This window comes from Argentina silus (assembly GCF_951799395.1).
Source record: "Argentina silus genome assembly, chromosome: 21".
In the NCBI taxonomy this organism is placed as follows: Eukaryota; Metazoa; Chordata; class Actinopteri; order Argentiniformes; family Argentinidae; genus Argentina; species Argentina silus.
The window spans coordinates 6,893,484-6,912,786 of NC_139675.1; the positions used below are offsets into that span (position 1 = coordinate 6,893,484).

The window sequence follows — 19,303 nt, forward strand, 5'->3', positions numbered from 1 at the left end:
TATATATATATGCAACTTAGCATACACACTTCTATGCAATATATATATACACACACACACATATATACATATATGTGTGTGTGTGTGTGTGTGTGTGTGTGTGTGTGTGTGTGTGTGTGTGTGTGTGTGTGTGTGTGTGTGTGTGTATGTGTATGTATAACACAGTAGATCCATGCATACTGACCCTGGTGAGTCAGTGCATGGCAGCAAGGTACACCAGGTTCTGAGAGAGGAGAAGACACTCTGGACCACTGGAGACATGGGACATGATGATGATGATCATCATCATCACAAATGGGTTGTGCATATCATGTTAAGGTGCTTGATGCCATGTAACAGTGGGTAAGAAGCATTGGGGTCTAGGAATAGACCCGACTTTCTATTTTGATTCACTCCTTACAAGATTCAATATTTGTGAATTGAAATCCTAATTTTCCATCTGAACTTCTTCAATACTTTAATACGTCAATTACCTTCTTACGCTGAGTGAATTGATATTGTGAATGAACCCAATCCTGGTTGGAAGTGTAAGGCCGTGAGAGAGGAGTTCAACTGACTGGTGACCCTGACAGAGTCAAGCTGTGATGTTGAGACCAAAGTTTCCCCTGTTGATGGGGTCCACTAGAATTGTGGTCAAAGCATCAGCGGAGGGTTCGGAGCCATTACCGGTTTGATCTAAACAACAAAACAGAATATAATCAGTAATCACAGATCTTCAGTGCCCAGTATTGAAAAAACTAAATCAGAACTCTTTTTACTATCCAGGATCAGATCTATCTGAAAGATTTTTAGTAGTATAGGGGGATTCAGACAGCTTGATCTGATCCTGGATAGCAAATCATTCAGATCCAGATTCAAAGTTTTGAAATACTGGGCCCAGAGGCTTAAGTGGGGGAGTGCGGAGTGTTCTTCTAAACGTACATTCGGCAAAAATCCTCACAAACTCTGGGGCGACTTCCTACTGAACAACCTGAATCTGATCCTGAACATTAACTTTTGCACACACACACACACGCACACACACACACACACACACACACACAAGAAAACAAAAAAACAACAACAATTGTTTCTTCCTTTTCTCCAGCACTGTGACTGATGACATTTATTCTCATAGAAAGTCTTTCATGCGATGACTGGAAGTCCCATCTCACTCCACACCCATGTCTTTTATGCCACTAAGTGCAAAAATGTAATGAAGCACAACACAACAAATGTAAGAAAAGTTTAAAATAACTTCTACATAAACATCGCATATGGTTTATTTTCAAGTCAATGAGGGACAGTAAGAGGTGTGTACAGGTATGTAAGCTGCAGTACATACACACCTCTTATGTCTTTGACTTGACATTGGATACACTGAGGTGATGGATGTGGAAGTTATTATCTTTTATGGAGAGAGTATTTGGTATTGATAATATTTAAATTATATTTGATGATATTTAAATTATTATATAATTATTATTATCAACAATTATGCTGGAGTCACTGGAGTACTGTACATTACCTTTCTTACCTCTCCTCATAATAGGTCCCAGGTATGTGTGTGTGTGTGTGTGTGTGTATATATATATATATTTACACACCACACACACACACACACTGTAAGTGCTGTAAAATGTTACAAGATACTTTGGTACAGTTAGGCTAACTTAACCCAACTAACCCCCAGTGCTATAAAAATGTGAAGCAACATGTGAAAACTCTCAACTGAGACCAAACATCGTTTATTGTTGTTCACTGAAAGATTTCCTCCACACTATTCATATTAATGTCCAGGTGTATCAATACAGTCAACACAAGGTGATGCTTAGTCAATTTGAGTGGAGGGGGGAGGGGGTCCAAACAATCAAGTTAGATGGTATCAACATGCATCATAAGTCGTTTTGGATAAAAGTGCTAAGTGACATATTATATTAAATTATACGATAACATATGCAACAATGTAATTAGTGTGTGTGTGTGTGTGTGTGTGTGTGAGGGTGTGTGTGTGTGTGTGTGTGTGTGCGTGCATGCATGTATAACACAGTAGATCCATGCTATTTATATGATATGTAACAATGTAATTGGTGTGTGTGTGTGTGTGTGTGTGTGTGTGTTGATCCATGTTGGTTCCAATGTGACCCTGGTGTCAGAGTCAGTGAATGGCAGCAGACAGCAGAAGGAACATCAGGGTCATTCCGAGGGAGGAGAAGACACTGTGGACCACTGGGGACATGGAGCACGCCAGCACTGTGGGGATTCAACAGGTAGATGGAGGTCAACAGGTGGATTTAAGTCACAACACTGGGCTATGTCCAGTCATCATCATCTTCATCATCATCATCATCGTGATTGTCATGGTCATCATTGTCATTGTCAGCATCATCATCATCATCAACACAAATGTAGCGTGTATGGCTGTGCGAAAGGAGTTGAACTCACTGGTGACATTCATGGAGCTCGCTGGGGAACCCAAGCTGGACATGGTCATAACAGTGCCAGTAGATGGAGCGGTGGCAGTGATGACCTCCTTGCTAAACAAGGCTGTAGTGACAGAAAGAGACGCTGGTGTCAATAGTGTTATCAACACAACAACACACACAGTGACACGTTGACAATCAGCTGGACAATTTTCAATTCAGTAATTGAATTTAAATTAAGTTAAGAATTTCTTCTGAATTATAATAAATTAATTAAATACAGCCCAAGCCTGCAGTGAAGCCTCCAGATAGGACCTGTTCTGGAGTATAAGAGGGGTACAGTAGGGAGAAACAGAGGCTGACCCTGGACTATAACAGAGCTGGCAGTGATGGGGATTGGCAGGTTTCCCCTTTCTGCTGCAGCTGTGATGATATTAGTAGCTTGAATTGAACCGGGGATGGCTCCAGTGTTTATGAAGAACAGGCCAGCAATGGTCCTGATTGACCCCGGACTGGAAAACAAAGCAAACAGTCAGAGTCATGACCTTAAACATTTATCATCATCATGATCATCATCACTGTCATGATGTCATAGATTATTAGACAATCAATCAGCATTGAGGTCAATTTCATTTAATTTCAGGAAGTAGTTCAAATGTACCATTCAAAACGAGGAAAACTTTTCATAGAAAAAAACTTAAGCTTCTCATTTTCATTGAGATTGCGATATTGTTGATCACCATCTTTATCACCACAAAAATAACATACCTGAATTGAAAAATGGCCAATTCTTGAAGCGAGAAAGAACTGAAAAGGGGCACAATCTGAGGGGGGAAAGAAAAGTCTTAAAGGTGCAATATGATCTCTCTTTTTCCTCTTGAAAATGTGACAAAATAATCATAATGAACCATTACTTATGCATTGGCAGTCTGTGACAGTGTATGCACCGACCAAGACCCTGCCCATCTGCCGGAATTTGCTTTTCCAAAATGTTCGGGACATTTGTGGGCGTGTAACCTGCAACTTGTGTGTGTGTGTGCCTCATTGGCTACTTACTGCCGAGGAGCCACAAGCATTTCACCGCGTCCAAAACCTTTAAATAATTCTGATAATATTTCCTCCGAAAATCTTGTTTTGTGTTTGGGGAATGAGGGAATTTCTTGAAACTTTGGGTGAAGCATAGCCAGTCACACAACTGAGTGTGCACCCTGCTCGCCCTCGGTGACAGACATGGCTTCCCAACACAGAGCTGGAGGGTAGTTTAGGAAGATATGGGTCTTGGGAATGGCATCGTGTAAAGGGTATCCTTGACAGGGTTTCTTGTCACAGAACTAACTTGAATTTTTGTCACAATACTAAGTTGAAGGGGAACAATTGCAAAATTGGGAAATGTGCCTTAGTCTCTCTGACTCGGTGGGGGACTGTCAACAAGCGCACCTCTCTCACTAAAGGAGAGCTGAGCGAGAGCGAAAACAAGACCAACATCACATGGTTACACTAACCCTGTCTTACTGCAGCGCTAGACAGAACTTTATAGAAAAAATAAACGTTCTTTCACAGCAACAGACTAGGTTTGTGAAGCCAAATCAATTCTGATACAAGGCATATGCATTTTATAAGAATATACTGGGTAGTGGTTTCACAATTGAGCCTTTTCTGAGCTCTCTTCCAAGCAAGAAGGAAAGAGAAATGAACTAAAACAGGATATTAACTCATATCTCACCGTTTCCCTGGTAAGATTCTCACACTGTGCAAACTCATCCGAACTACGGACATTCAAGTTGTTGTTGAATGTTTCGTTGGAACTGAAGAAAATGACCAAAATGTTGGTGGTGGCAGTAGATGGAGGTATGGTGGTGCCAGAGGTGGTGGTGGTAGATGGAGGTATGGTGGTGGTGGTAGATGGAGGTATGGTGGTAGTAGAGGTGGTAGTAGATGGAGGAATGGTGGTGGTGGTAGTAAATGGAGGTATGGTGGTGGTTGTAGATGGAGGTATGGTGGTAGTAGATGGAGGAATGGTGGTGGTAGGAGATGGAGGAATGGTGGTGGTAGGAGATGGAGGTATGGTGGTGGTAGATGGAGGTATGGTGGTAGTAGATGGAGGTATGGTGGTGGTAGTAGATGGAGGTATGGTGGTGGTAGATGGAGGTATGGTGGTGGTAGATGGAGGTATGGTGGTGGTGGTAGATGGAAGTACGGTAGTGGTGGTAGATGGAGGTATGGTGGTGGTAGTAAATGGAGGTATGGTGGTGGTAGATGGAGGTATGGTGGTGGTAGTAGATGGAGGTATGGTGGCGGTAGTAGATGGAGGTATGGTGGTGGTAGATGGAGGTATGGTGGGTTCAGGGAACTCTTCCCTAAATGTGGCTGTAGTGGTAGAAACAGATGCTGGTGTCAATTGTGATGTAGGTGGAGGTATGGTGGTGGTGGTAGATGGAGGTATGGTGGTAGTAGTGGATGGAGGTGTCGTGGTGGTAGATGGGGGTATGGTGGTGGAAGATGGGGGTATGGTGGTGGTAGTAGATGGAGGTATGGTGGTGGTAGATGGAGGTGTGGTGGTGGTAGATGGAGGTATGGTGGTGGTTGTAGATGGATGTATGGTAGCGGTAGTAGATGGAGGTATGGTGGTGGTGGTAGATGGAGGTATGGTGGTAGTAGATGGAGGTATGGTGGGTTCAGGGAACTCTTCCCTAAACGTGGCTGTAGTGGCAGAAACAGATGCCCAAAATGACCAAAATGTTGGTGGTGGCAGTAGATGGAGGTATGGTGGTGCCAGAGGTGGTGGTGGTAGATGGAGGTATGGTGGTAGTAGAGGTGGTAGTAGATGGAGGAATGGTGGTGTTTGTAGATGGGGGTATGGTGGTGGTAGTAAATGGAGGTATGGTGGTGGTGGTAGATGGAGGTATGGTGGTGGTAGTAGATGGGGGTATTGTGGTGGTAGATGGAGGTATGGTGGTGGTAGATGGAGGTATGGTGGTTGTAGATGGAGGTATGGTGGTGGTTGATGGAGGTATGGTGGTGGTTGTAGATGGAGGTATGGTAGTGGTGGTAGATGGAGGTGTGGTGGTAGTAGATGGAGGTATGGTGCTAGTAGATGGAGGTATGGTGGTAGTAGTAGATGGAGGTGTCGTGGTGGTAGATGGGGGTATGGTGGTGGTAGTAGATGGAGGTATGGTGGTGGTAGATGGAGGTATGGTGGTGGTGGTAGATGGAGGTATGGTGGTGGTAGTAGATGGAGGTATGATGGTGGTGGTAGATGGAGGTATGGTGGTGGTAGATGGAGGTATGGTGGGTTCAGGGAGCTCTTCCCTAAACGTGGCTGTAGTGGCAGAAACAGATGCTGGTGTCAATTGTGATGTAGGTGGAGGTATGGTGGTGGCAGATGGAGGTATGGTAGTCGTGGTAGATGGAGGTATGGTAGTGGTGGTAGATGGAGGTATGGTGGTGGTAGATGGAGGTATGGTAGTGGTGGTACATGGAGGTATGGTAGTGGTGGTAGATGGAGGTATGGTTATGGTTGTAGATGGAGGTATGGTGGTTGTTGATGGAAGTATGGTGGTGGTTGTAGATGGAGGTATGGTAGTGGTGGTAGATGGACGTATGGTAGTGGTGGTAGATGGAGGTATGGTGGTGGTAGTAGATGGAGGTATGGTGCTAGTAGATGGAAGTATGGTGGTAGTAGATGGAGGTGTCGTGGTGGTAGATGGAGGTATGGTGGTGGTGGAAGATGGAGGTATGGTGGTGGTGGAAGATGGAGGTATGGTGGTGGTAGTAGATGGAGGTATGGTGGTGGTAGATGGAGGTATGGTGGTGGTGGAAGATGGAGGTGTGGTGGAAGATGGAGGTATGGTGGTAGTAGATGGAGGTTCAGGGAACTCTTCCCTAAACGTGGCTGTCGTGGCAGAAACAGATGCTGGTGTCAATTGTGATGTAGGTGGAGGTATGGTGGTGGTGGTAGATGGAGGTATGGTGGTGGTAGATGGAGGTATGGTCGTGGTTGTAGATGGAGGTATGGTTGTGGTAGATGGAGGTATGGTGGTGGGTGATGGAGGTATGGTGGTTGTAGATGGAGGTATGGTGGTGGGTGATGGAGGTATGGTGGTAGTAGATGGAGGTATGGTGGTGGTGGTAGATGGAGGTATGGTGGTGGTTGTAGATGGAGGTATAGTGGTGGTGGTAGATGGAGGTATGGTGGTGGTAGTAGATGGAGGTATAGTGGTGGTGGTAGATGGAAGTATGGTTGTGGTAGATGGAGGTATGGTGGTGGTAGTAGATGGAGGTATGGTGGCGGTAGATGGAGGTATGGTGGTGGTAGATGGAGGTATGGTGGTAGTAGATGGAGGTATGGTGGTAGTAGTAGATGGAGGTATGGTGGCGGTCGATGGAGGTATGGTGGTGGTAGATGGAGGTATGGTGGCGGTTGATGGAGGTATGGTGGTGGTAGATGGAGGTATGGTGGTGGTAGATGGAGGTATGGTAGATGGAGGTATGGTGGCGGTCGATGGAGGTATGGTGGTGGTAGATGGAGGTATGGTGGTGGTAGATGGAGGTATGATGGTGGTGGTAGATGGAGGTATGGTGGTGGTAGATGGAGGTATGGTGGGTTCAGGGAACTCTTCCTCAAACGCGGCTATAGTGACAGAAACAGATGCTGGTGTCAATTGTGATGTCAGCACAATGACACACACAGTGACACGTCCATGTTCAATTGGAGCGGTACAGTAGATATTAACAAAGACTGACCTGTGACGAAAACACAGCTGGCGATGATGGGGATTAACAGGTTACCCCTTTCGGCTGCTTCTGTTATGATATCAACAGCCACAATTGAAAGGGGAATAGCTCCACTGTTGTTGAAGACCAGGTCAGCAATTGTCACGATCCCCTCTCTGGAAAACACAACTAACTTTCAGAGCCATTACCTAAATGCTTCATCATTAACACCACTGTCATGATATCATAGATGATTCACCCATCAATCAGCTCTGATGAGACTTCAATTCAGCCAATTCAGGAAGTACTTTGAATTTACAATTCAATTGAATTGAAGCTCAACTGACCCAAATCCTACAATAAATCACTTTGATAAACACTGTCATCCTCATCCACACACAAGCCATCAGTTAGTCTTCTGAAAAAGATTGCCACACCCAAGAAGTATACCACAACCAGACATACATCATCTTCATCATCTTCATCATCTTTATCGCCACCAAAACCACTTACTTGAAACCAAAGACGCACTCGCCGCCTTCTGTCTCGATGATCGACCCCCGGCTGGAAAACACAACTGTCAGAGTCATTACCTAAATCCTTCATCTCCTTCATCATCATCATCATCATCACCACCACTGTTTTTATGTCAATTTAATTTCAATTCATCGAATTCCAGAAGTAATTTGAATTTACAAACCAAAAATAATAAGTCTTTTAAAATAGATATTGTAATTTCTATTTACCTAATGAATTGACTCCTCCTCATCCACACACAGGCCTACACTTAGTCTCAAAAAGAATAAGGAGGAAGATTCACAATTTTCATCGCCATCAAAACCACTTACAGGAAAAGAAGTCTGTCGAGTCTCGAAAGCGAGAAATAATCAAAAAGTGGCCCAATCTGAGCAGAGAGAGGAGAGAAAAGGTTTAACATCCATTATCTCGTCAATTCCCAAAGAAAAAACATTTGCCAATTCGAAATTAAGGCCACGCAAACGTGATCACAGATTTAATTTTCAGAAAAGTGTGGCGAGAGCAATAAATAATGTAGCTTTAATGAAAATGCTGCTGTTTAAACAGCTGCCAACATGTTTGACCTGAAACCTGTAAAGCATTCAATTGTAGCCTAATGATCAAATACCCTTCCTAAAATGCAACACTGCCCCTTTAAGACCTCAGCCAGTCAGTGTGTCAATCTTTTATTGAACAGCTGAACACAGCCATAAGCTAATTGAGTTACAAAATATGAAATTTGTCATCTTTTATTTAATAAATCAGGTCTTGCCTTGTGTACAAATGTAAACTAATTCATTAGCCTGCCATAACACAATTGGAATCCTGTGGTTTTTTTTTGGGGGGGGGGGTTTCGGCCTACGGGTCGTATTCCAGGTCATAGCTGATAATTTAAGATGTGAGTCAAACAATGTGCAGTACCATGGAACACAGCTGAACACACTGCTGTACGTTCCTTCCCCCTTTTCATTCCATACTGTCCCCTTCCTAACTTCTTCTTCCTAAATTCTCCCCTTTAGTACGCTGTCGTCTTTCAGGTGCCTTTCAGACGCCACCGAATCGTCCTCTGAAGCACTGCCTGTTCAGTCAGGTGTCATCCACTTCCTCCACCCAGGACATGCTGCTGTGCGTATCAAACACACCTCTAAAACCACAGTGTGGTCCACTATCTCTGCAACAAGTGAACTCACCGTCATCCAAGTCAGACTCTCTCGCCGTGCAAACTCATCCGAACCCCGGTCAAACAAGTTGTCGTTGAATGTTTCGTTGGAGCTGAACTGAAGGATGAAAACAGATTCTGCTGTTTGAGCTGTTGAGGGGGACAATGTCTCAGCATAGACACAAAGAACTGTTGCCAAGATCTTCAGGGACATGATGGCATGTCACACCTTGCTCGTCCCCTGGAACTTCTAAAAAAAGGAGGAGAGAGTGACAGATTCATGTGAAAAGTGGTTCTGAAAGATTTCAACCTTTCAAAACATGTTTTCCTGTTAATGTCGGTTATCGGAAATCACTGGAATGTCCAGCAGAGGAGTTCAAGGGGGAAAAAAAACTAGATTATGTTCCATATGGACCATTGGAAGAGAGACATTTCTAAAATATGTGTGTTATCACTTAAAGACTTCAGTACCAAACAAGTATTCACTCTGGGTTCATTCTCATTTCCTGGTGCAACGTTAGCCAAATATGCGCCCTCCTGCCAGCTGCGTGTTTGGGACAGAGAAACACACATTTGAGGGGTGTGTCTCATGAATATTATACATCCACATTCTCATCTGATATTTTACACAAAACATCTCCATGTTTCCTGCACCCTGCAAAGGCTGCATTAACAACACTATTGACAGGGTTCCAAATTGCATCTTTTGCTATAAGTATTGTATTGATGACAGTTGATTCAACAGTAGATAGATAGATAGATAGATAGAAACTTTATTTATCCCAGGGGGAAATTCAGGTTCCAAGTAGCATACAGACATAGGGGTATCACACATAACATACACATACAACATACAACATTAGCAGTATTTTATACAGGCGAGGTGCAGTTGTAAATGTCTTTGCAGTTAGGTGAGGTGCAAAAAGGTAAGGTGCAATTGTAGCATTAAAGTAGTAGGCTAATCAGGTAATGTAACATTGCTCATGTCGTGGCCATTTGTTGAAGTGACACTTAAAATAATTGAAAAGCATATGTAGCAAAGAAATAGCAAATAGCACTGCAAACCTTATCTGTGGGAGACGTTTCACTTGTCAATTGTCTTGTCACTTAGCCTACCTTCATAGTGTCAGTTGCTACTAAATAAATAGCCTAAACGTATATTATTTCAAATGTATCGTCATTGTTTCTTGCCAATTCGAAAGAATGGTCTCGCTGATGGAGGGAATCCGGTCCAAGAATAACAGAATACATACAGTTCACAGTTGTAGTGTCATATTACTGTATGTACTCAGATACAGGAGAGTTTATGACAGCACAATTACATCCTTCATAATACCACATGAGAGGGAGGGTGTGCTATAATGTGGATATTGGAACAAATGTTACAATCTTTGCAAACACTTGAGTGTTCATTTCTGACAGACAGTAATTCTGACAGATAGTAGGAGGCTTACCTTGGCAATGTTTCCACCACTTTATTGACAGCACCATGGACAAAACTTCCTTGTAGCTTTAACATGGGTTTTTCCCACGTTTTTGTTTTTTATCTGGCAGATTTGACTTGGAAGTCATTACACATTCCATCACTGCTTAATGTAGGCCCTATGCCAATATAAACTGGTTATCACACCCAAACAGAAGGAAGATGCATTGGTACCAATTTATTTTTAAGTTTGTTAAATCTGTCTAAAACTCTGTGTAAAACTATCCCTGTAATTATCCCTAAATACATGTACTAAACATGTAATAATTCTGGACATAAGACTAGCAGAAACCCAATTCCAAGGGTTTATTATGAAGTTGGAATCATCTAAAAAGGCCCCACTAATAGGAATAATACCACCGGATATTAAATGTTTAAATCCCCAAAGTGCATTTACAAATGCCCTTGTCTACAATTGAAAAGATGAGATCAGGTTGTATGGGATATCATAAACCATGTTGACTTAAGAAATCCCTTTGTTACAGTTCACTATTCATAATGTTCACTATTCACTCACCTAAAGAATATAACAATACCAGACAATGATGAACCTGTTTACCTTTCTTCCACAATCAGACGCAAGTGAGCCACGGCCAATTGTTTAAACTTCTGTTTTCCTAAAACCACACTCTCCAACCAAATACCTTGTTAAAGTGGCTGTGAGTCATTTAAGTGGAGTTATTAAAACATAAATGCCGAACAACTGAAAACACCCATGAGGAAACTTCCTTGTCGCTTTAACGTCGGTTTTTGTCTTTGATGATATGTCAGAACATTTGTTTGTCTGGAAGATTTTACTTGGAAGTCATTACACATTCCATCACTGCTTAATGTAGGCCCTATGCCAATATAAACTGGCTATCACACCCAAACAGAAGAAAGCTGCATTGGTACCAATTTATTTTTAAGTTTGTTAAATCTGTGTAAAACTCTGTGTAAAACTATCCCTGTAATTATCCCTAAATACATGTACTAATGTAGGCCCTATGCCAATATAAACTGGTTATCACATCCAATATCACACCCGGATATTAAATGTTTAAATCCCCAAAGTGCATTTACAAATGAGCTTGTCAACAATTGAAAAAAAAAAAATTGTTAGAAATATATGCATGTGCCTTCTTGTTGTTTTTTTTGTTTTGTTTTTCTTCTGTGTTGACACTTTGTATATATTCAAATATTTTAATGTATTATTCATAGTATTATTCGGAATACCCTTTAGTAGTAATTTTAATAGTGGTAAAAGCACATTTCTTATCTTATCTTTTTAAACAATAGTTGTGTTCTCTTTCCCACCTAGTTTGAAATGCTGCAATTTCATAGAGGACCCCCTTGAAAATTAGATGATGCATCTCATATAATTGAATCATGTCACCAGAATTTAAAATAATAATTATAATAAATTATTATCTGAAACATTCCTGAAGATGTTCAAGGTAGAGTTTCCCGAAAGCTTCATAGCATTAAACCCTGTGTCACTAGCATATTACTCAGGGTGATATGTCCCCCCCGCTTCACTTTACACATTGACAATGGACCACAAACAAAACAATAGAAACTGCTCGACTTGCAACACGGACGTCGCCGGTTTGAATCGTGCTTGGGACATGACTTTTTAAAACTTTTTTTTGGTTCTAATTCTTGCTAATTCTTGTTACTTATGCTAATATTTGCTAATGCCTTCCCTGACAATTTTTCCAAACCTTAAGCACTCGAAGTGAATGCCTACTACTACCTAACCGCCAGAGCAATTCGTAATTCACATGATTGGCATGTGTGTGGCATGAACAATTAGAACATGTGTCCATATTGCATGAGATCAGGTTGTATGGGATATCTTAAACCATGTTGACTTAAGAAATCCCTTTGTTACAGTTCACTATTCATAATGTTCACTATTCACTCACCTAAAGAATATAACAATACCAGACAATGATGAATCCCCTTACCTTTCTTCCACAATCAGATGCAAATAAGCCACAACCGATTGTTTAATCTTCTGTTTTCCTAAAACCACACTCTCCAACCAAATACCTTGTTAAAGTGGCTGTGAGTCATTTAAGTAGAGGAACACATTGAGTCTTGGCATTAACACACCCACCTGCCCAAAAACCTAGAGGACCAATGTCAAAAAGTTATAAGACACATTTGCATGTGAAGACCAACTGAAAAACCCATGAGGAAACTTCCTTGTAGCTTTTACATGGAGGTTTTTCCCTGATGTATTTGTCTTTTGTGGCAGATGTTTTCTTGGATAACATTATACAATCCATCATGGCATAATGTAGGTCCTATGTCAATCCAAACTGAGAAAAGGCAGTTGCATTGGTACCAATTGATCTATTTTGATGTTGTAATTCATTCTGGTCAATTGGTTAAACAAAAAAACACAAAAAAAAGCATATTTGAGTGGCTCTTAAGTATAAAAAAAGGCTAGCCATAAAGATGCATTACAGAACTTTTGTTGCTAATTCTTACCCCTCAAGAGTCTTAGCCCCATTTTCAGTTTTTCAGAATCCCCCCCCCCCCTCTTTTCATGAATTCCTCTTTTATAACAATCCAATAAACATGAGTTATCAAGAGTAATACATTTTATTTTTCAGGACAATTAGGGGAATTTAGTTATATAGGTGTCATGGGTTTTTATGAAAGTTAAATGTGTTATATTAATCACACAAGATATAAATCATTTGACATGTTCAATGGTAATTAGATTATTTTAGTGATGTAGAGGCCATGAAAATGGCTATCTGGGCTGGTCTTATGCACTCTATGTCCACTGATGAGACACCACATCACAACAGGTGCTCGTCATCTTGGTGCTGGTACCAGCGAGCCATTGAGAATGGTCAGGATCCACCCAGCCACAAAACCCAGACAGGCCATACCTATTTGAAAAGAGAGGTAGCAGAGAAAATGGTGGCAGTCTATCACAGGATGAGCTGTGACAGCCTACTGAAAAGAATGCAGCATGGGGGAACACAGAACGCAAATGAGTGTCTGAACTCTGTGATATGGTCAAGGTGCCCTAAGACGGTGTTTGTAGGCAAACGCCGTGCGGAAGCAGCAGCCAGTATGGCAGTAGCCACAATCAATGAGGGTGCAACTGCCATCTCAAATGTTATGGACACACTGTGGCTTGAAAGCACTTCGGTGACACTGGATGCCATCAGAGAGGAGGAGGAGAGGCGTATAGTGAGAGCGGACACAGCGTCAGCAGAGTGTGCCAAGCGTAGGCGCAGGTCCCATGACTCTGTGAAGACAGTCTACAGCCACCAACAGCAGCTAAAAGACGGTGTAACATATGGGGCAGGCATAGCTGATGAGTCAACTATTGCAAAATGAACCAGTTTTTGTATGTGGTAACATTAACAAAATTCTATTGCGATTTGCGAAAAAAACAGACCAGTATTTTAAATGTTTTATTGCTTAAAATTAGTAAATAATATGTATTAGTGTTTTTTAAGATATTTGATGTCTTAATTCTCAATTCATATATGTATATAATATCTATAAGAGACGTGTTCATGTGACAAACAGTAATTTTTATGCTAAGTGTGTTGTTGTTATTGCGTTAACTAATCTTTAGCAGCCGTTTTCTCAAAATGACATGCTTCCTGTACGCCAACTCATTTTCCTCACCCTTCAAGGTAGTTAGATCATCATAATTCTATACACTGTTTCTTAGGTCTTATAGCAAGACTTTTACGGAGGGTTTTTAAAAAATATCTTATCATTGTCATTTTATGACAATGGCATTTTATCTGTAAATATGTGGACAAAAAGGGTCCGTCACACATATGAGTGGTATATTTTAAATAAATCCATGAAAATACAATATTTTGATAAACCCTTCTGTAAATGTCTGGCCATTTGGTATATGATCACAATAAAAAAAAAAATCCATCTGACTCTCATTAATGTGCTAGAATATTGATTTGTGTGATAAGCAAATCAGCGCATATTTAATGAGCAAATACCTAATTTGCATTAAAAAAAATAATATGTAATTCAAAAAAAGCTTCTATTTATGTATACTTTCAGCTTGTAAAGTTTCATTGTGATATGAGTAAAGTTGGGAAAAAAGCCTATTTGACGGTGGTACCTGGCCTTTAGTACCACCTGTCCTGCCTACCTGTCTACCTGTCCTGCCTACCTGTCCTGCCTACCTGCCACCCAGCCCTTCTTATCATTCCTGTTCCCCCCTGTTCCTTCATTAAAACCGGTTCTTTTATATACGTGTCCTGTCTCTGTGTCCTGCGCTTGCGTTCCTTAGCTCTGACCGTAACACAAGTATGACAAAGTATTTGTTATCTCAGGCTGTTAAGGTTGCACAGGAATGATTTGCATATTGGCATAGCCGTCGAGCGGTTTTTAACACAGTGGAAGGAAAGTCAAGAATTGCTTACTTGACTTTGGAGATACGCGAGGTCAAAGTTGTCACACCTGAGGTTGCTGTTCTGGTGACTCTGGCGCCCTCCTCTGGCGGCCCGGTGCCAGTGCTGTCCAATCACCAGTTATTCTGATCACCTGTGTTTCCTGTCTTGTGTTTGCTATATTTAGCCTGTTTGTTACCCTATGTCCTTGTCGGAGATTCTCTCTGTCCTTACATAAGTTATCCTGTCTGCCAGTCTGTGTCCGTGTGACCGAGTTGTTTGCCCCGTTGCCCTATACCTGTTTTGACCCATTATTATTATTTCTTAACTCGTTTATTCCACTTATTAAGTGTGTACCTTTGTTGATGGAGCCTGGATTTCTCCACTTTTATTTTACCCTTTATTACAGTATATGTTTTTGTGCGTTGCGCCAAGCCTCTAATTAAAGAAATTCTTAATTTTGTACTATGTCCATCGTCCGCACTTGGGTTCAAGTCTCACTACCAATCCTAACACAAAGTGCCTTCAGCACACGCTGTCACTCCAATCACTCAATACTAAGCGTTGATTGTATGGTTCATGATGGTATAATGTTAATTGATTTCTCATCTCATTAGACCACACAGTCCTCAATTTAAGGCCAACAATAAAAAAATAAAAAATACATTTTTGCTCATGGGTGTGAGGTGTGTGCCACTCCTCAATTTCTAGACAATCTTTAAGCCTACAAAAGGGATTTTATTGACGAATAAACCATTCTAAAACATTTATTTTTTATATCTGCATGTCATTGTTGAATTCGGAAATATCTTCTATCTTACTGGCCCATAATGCTCATACCAACTTGAACTTGAAATATTAAAATGACCACCCATGTCCTGTTGTTTAGTATTATAATTATGATTTGTATGTATTTATTGTACTCTGTTCGACAGAGAGGTAGAGTTGCTAATGGAGCGGTCTGGTATTTTATTGTTTTTTTTCATAGTAAGATGGCATTAACATGCATGATAAGTCACTTTGGATAAAAGTGCAAAATGGCATATATTATATTTTATTATACTCTATCATATCCAAAAATGTAATCAGTGTGTGTGTGTGTGTGCGTGCGTGCATGTATAACACAGTAGATCCATGCGATTTATATCACATGTAACAATATAATTGGTGTGTGTGTGTGTGTGTGTGTGTGTGTGTGTGTGTGTGTGTGTGTGTGTGTGTGTGTGTGTGTGTGTGTGTGTGTGTAACACATTAGATCCATGCTGGTGACCCTGGTGTCAGTGTCAGTGAATGGCAGCAGACAGCAGAAGGAACATCAGGGTCATTCCGAGGGAGGAGAAGACACTGTGGACCACTGGGGACATGGAGCACGCCAGCACTGTGGGGATTCAACAGGTAGATGGAGGTCAACAGGTGGATTTAAGTCACAACACTGGGCAGATGTAGTGCCTTTGGAAAGTATTCAGACCCCTTCACCTTTTCCACATTTTGTTGTGTTATAGACTCAATTGAAAATGGATTAAATTAAAAGAATTTGCCATCAATCCACACACAATACAAACAAAGTGAAAACAGGTTTTTAGAAATTTCAGTAAACTTATTCAAATTTAAATACAGAAATACCTCATGGACATAAGCTGTTGTTGTGATGGCTATGGCACGTGGTAACAAGAGCATCTCCACATAGACGCAAAGAACCGCCGTCAAAATCTTGATGGGACTCTCGATGGGACTCTCGCTCGTGCCCTATAACTTCAAACAAAGGAGGAGAGGGTGGCATATGAAGCGCTTGCCGTAGGCTATGGTCTAGTGCAGTGTTTTTCAACCTTTTTTGAGCCACGGCACATTTTTTACATCGGAAGAATCTTGCGGCACACCACCAACCAAAAATGTTACAAAATGACACTCTGTCTTAGTCTCTAATGGCATCTCCATCCACAAAACGCACATTTTTTGTCCACTAATATGTCCACTAATATCCGTAGACTCATCAAGTTGCAACGCAAATTTCCTACTGATGCGTATCTTTCCCAAAACATGACTTTCGATGTCTGTAGACGTGTCATCAATACGCCTGGCAATTGTGTTATCTGAGAGAGGGACTTTAGCTATGTCTTTAACCGCGTCAGGGCCGAGCATCTCGTTGACAATGGCTTTGCAGGCAGGTAGTATTAATGTCTCTGCCACAGAGTGGGACTTTTTTGATTTAGCTACGAGTTCAGCAACTAGGTTTGAGGGCTTTCTCATTTACCTTTGTGGTTTTTCTCATAAAAGTTGCCTGTTTCTCTGTGTTTTCACGCAGGCGAACAAAATAGTCCATCGGCTTGTTTAGAAGCGACGGGTGTTTCGTTTGGAGATGGCGTTTAAGCTTGCTTGGCACCATGGCGCTGTTGGACAGCTTCTCGCCACACAACAAGCATAATGGAGTCGGTGTCGTCTCATTCCCGGTGAAAGTAAATCCGAACGAAAGATAGCTTTCGCTGTATTGCCTCGAGCTCACCGTCTTTGCTTTCTTTTTACCACCACTCATACTAGGGCCTTCACCTGGGTCAGAATCTTGTCCAGGGCCCAGTTCGGAGTTTGCATTTTTCCTTTTGAAAAACTTCTCCATCACTGTCACCACGACCTGTCGCATGCCTCACTAATTCTCTTGTCTCTAAGAAGGAACAAGGCAATTAGCTACCTGCTGCCACCCGGACGAATATTACATTACTCTGCCAGTCACTATATTACAGCACAGACACTCGACAATGGCATATTATTAGCAGATAATAATTAATAAATGTTAATTAAAAAAAAGTGAAGTTGGATAATTTCTCACGGCACACCCAACGATCTCTCACGGTTGGGAAACGCTGGCTAGTGAAAAGCGGTCATGCTCAATTTAAACCGTTCAGTCACAGGAATGTCTGGCTGAGCAGTTTGAAAAGTGAAGAGGGAAATACCTGTTCACCAAACTGTTCATCAACCACAGTGTAAGGCACAAACCCTAACCCTAGATGATGCGCATTTAACTAATGAATTACATTTGAAAATGCATGAGTGCGTGACTTGAATAATTTCTCAAAATATAAATAAATAAGATAAATACAGAGAAGCAACAATCAAAACAGCAAACAACCAAACCAAATCTAATCAGTCTATTTTAATATAATTGGATAACAATAACTCATATTTAAAAGGACTTATGTCCGTTGCCTTCATTGTTTTCTTGGAGCGACTAAAAGAACTCGACCAGCATCCTATTAACCCTAAACCAATGATTTCCTCTTAACCTTTACTCTTTATTCTTAAACAATGTGGAAATTCATCATCGGTTTACTTGTTGAGCGTGTCGCTAGTTTTTCCTGTTGATTCTCTGATGCACCTGACAGTTGTCCAAATCAAACAGACTGATGCGTGCCACCCAGGTTGGATGCCGTTATGTCTTCCTCAGCCAATTATACGTTTATGATCCCCTGGTGCACAAACTCCCCTGTCGAAACAGATTTCAAAACATTGCTCCTCACTCACCTAAAGAATATAGTAATACCAGACGAAGCTACATCCAGTTACTTTTCTTCTACAATTGGATGAAAATGAGCCACGTCCAAATGTATTATGTTCCGTCTCGAGGTGGTGCCAGAGGGTTGGTTGGGAGAGGGGACCGTAACATAAATAGAGGAACACAATGACACGTCTTGGCATGAACATGCCCATCTGTTCGATTGCCCCAAAACCTGAAAAACAGAGGTTTGGGTAGCCACAAAGTAAACAATAAATTCACACAGCGCCTCTCATTAGAACTTGCAGAACAAGCAAAACTTCATGATCACTTGATTTTTCATCAAGATAAATAACAGGTTCCTGCTGGTAAAAAATCCTGCGAGACATGAGGAAGAGATGATTATCATGATTATCCGTTTCCCCTTAGAGAGACACTTCGAAAAACTAGGATATACAGTATTCAGACCCCTTCACTTTTTCCACATTTAGTTGTGTTATAGCAGGGGTGCCCACACTTTTTCGGCTTGCGAGCTACTTTCAAAATGACCAGGTCAAAATGATCTACCTACATTAAAAAAATGCTAAATATATATATACATATATATTATACATTTTTGGCTTCTTACTTGGTCCAGCTCCCCCACTCATTTTTATATCCCTTATAAATGTTATATCCCGTATATATAAATATATATATATAAATCAATCAAGTGGCGCACTCACACTGGCTCAATTGCCTCGTACCGTGCTGAAGCACAAATGTCCGTCGTAAAAAAAGAAAGAAACATTTTTAATGTCACGCGATCGACCCGCACTACTCTCGCCGTAATCGACGTATTTGGCACCCCTGTGTTATAGATAGAATTTGCCCTCAATCCACACACCATACCCCAGAATGACAAAGTCAAAACATGTTTCAGAAATGTCAGTAAATTTATTAAAATTGAAATACAGAAATACCTCATGTACATGACCCTTTGCTATGACACTCTTAAAATTAGCTAAAATTCACAAATGTCATCAACAAATCACTCAATAAGTTGAATGAGTCCATCTTAATGCAAGGATAATAGTTCATGTAATTTTTGAATTAATATCTTTGTTTTTATAGGGTCTCTGATTTGCATAGGAATCAATTACAAGTATTACTCATTGTCATGTTCATAGT

The 19,303-nt window shown here is 41.2% G+C and overlaps 1 protein-coding gene and 1 long non-coding RNA gene across 7 annotated transcripts; both read right to left on the reverse strand.

The window, feature by feature from the left end:
• Positions 1–1,711: 1,711 nt before the first annotated feature.
• On the reverse strand, positions 1,712–12,384 carry LOC310821206 (uncharacterized protein). 6 transcript variants are annotated; one of them, XM_083693156.1, is made up of 11 exons: positions 12,223–12,384; positions 9,262–9,334; positions 8,822–9,040; positions 7,964–8,019; positions 7,629–7,679; positions 7,146–7,291; positions 4,126–7,032; positions 3,171–3,226; positions 2,766–2,914; positions 2,425–2,526; positions 1,712–2,232 (listed from the first exon to the last, which is right to left on the reverse strand). In XM_083693156.1, exons 3-7 carry the CDS (start codon positions 9,002–9,004, stop codon positions 5,093–5,095), a joined length of 2,376 nt encoding a protein of 791 aa, XP_083549282.1. In that variant the 5' UTR covers positions 9,005–9,040; positions 9,262–9,334; positions 12,223–12,384; the 3' UTR covers positions 1,712–2,232; positions 2,425–2,526; positions 2,766–2,914; positions 3,171–3,226; positions 4,126–5,092. The 6 variants fall into 6 exon arrangements, with proteins under 6 accessions (XP_083549282.1, XP_083549283.1, XP_083549281.1 ...); XM_083693157.1 differs by lacking the exon at positions 12,223–12,384 and adding an exon at positions 10,833–11,201; XM_083693155.1 differs by lacking the exon at positions 9,262–9,334.
• Positions 12,385–15,225: 2,841 nt separating this feature from the next.
• On the reverse strand, positions 15,226–18,342 carry LOC310821103. Its single transcript, XR_014554855.1, has 3 exons — positions 18,163–18,342; positions 16,273–16,401; positions 15,226–16,027 (listed from the first exon to the last, which is right to left on the reverse strand). It is a non-coding gene; the product is annotated as an uncharacterized lncRNA (long non-coding RNA).
• Between the last annotated feature and the right edge of the window lie 961 nt (positions 18,343–19,303).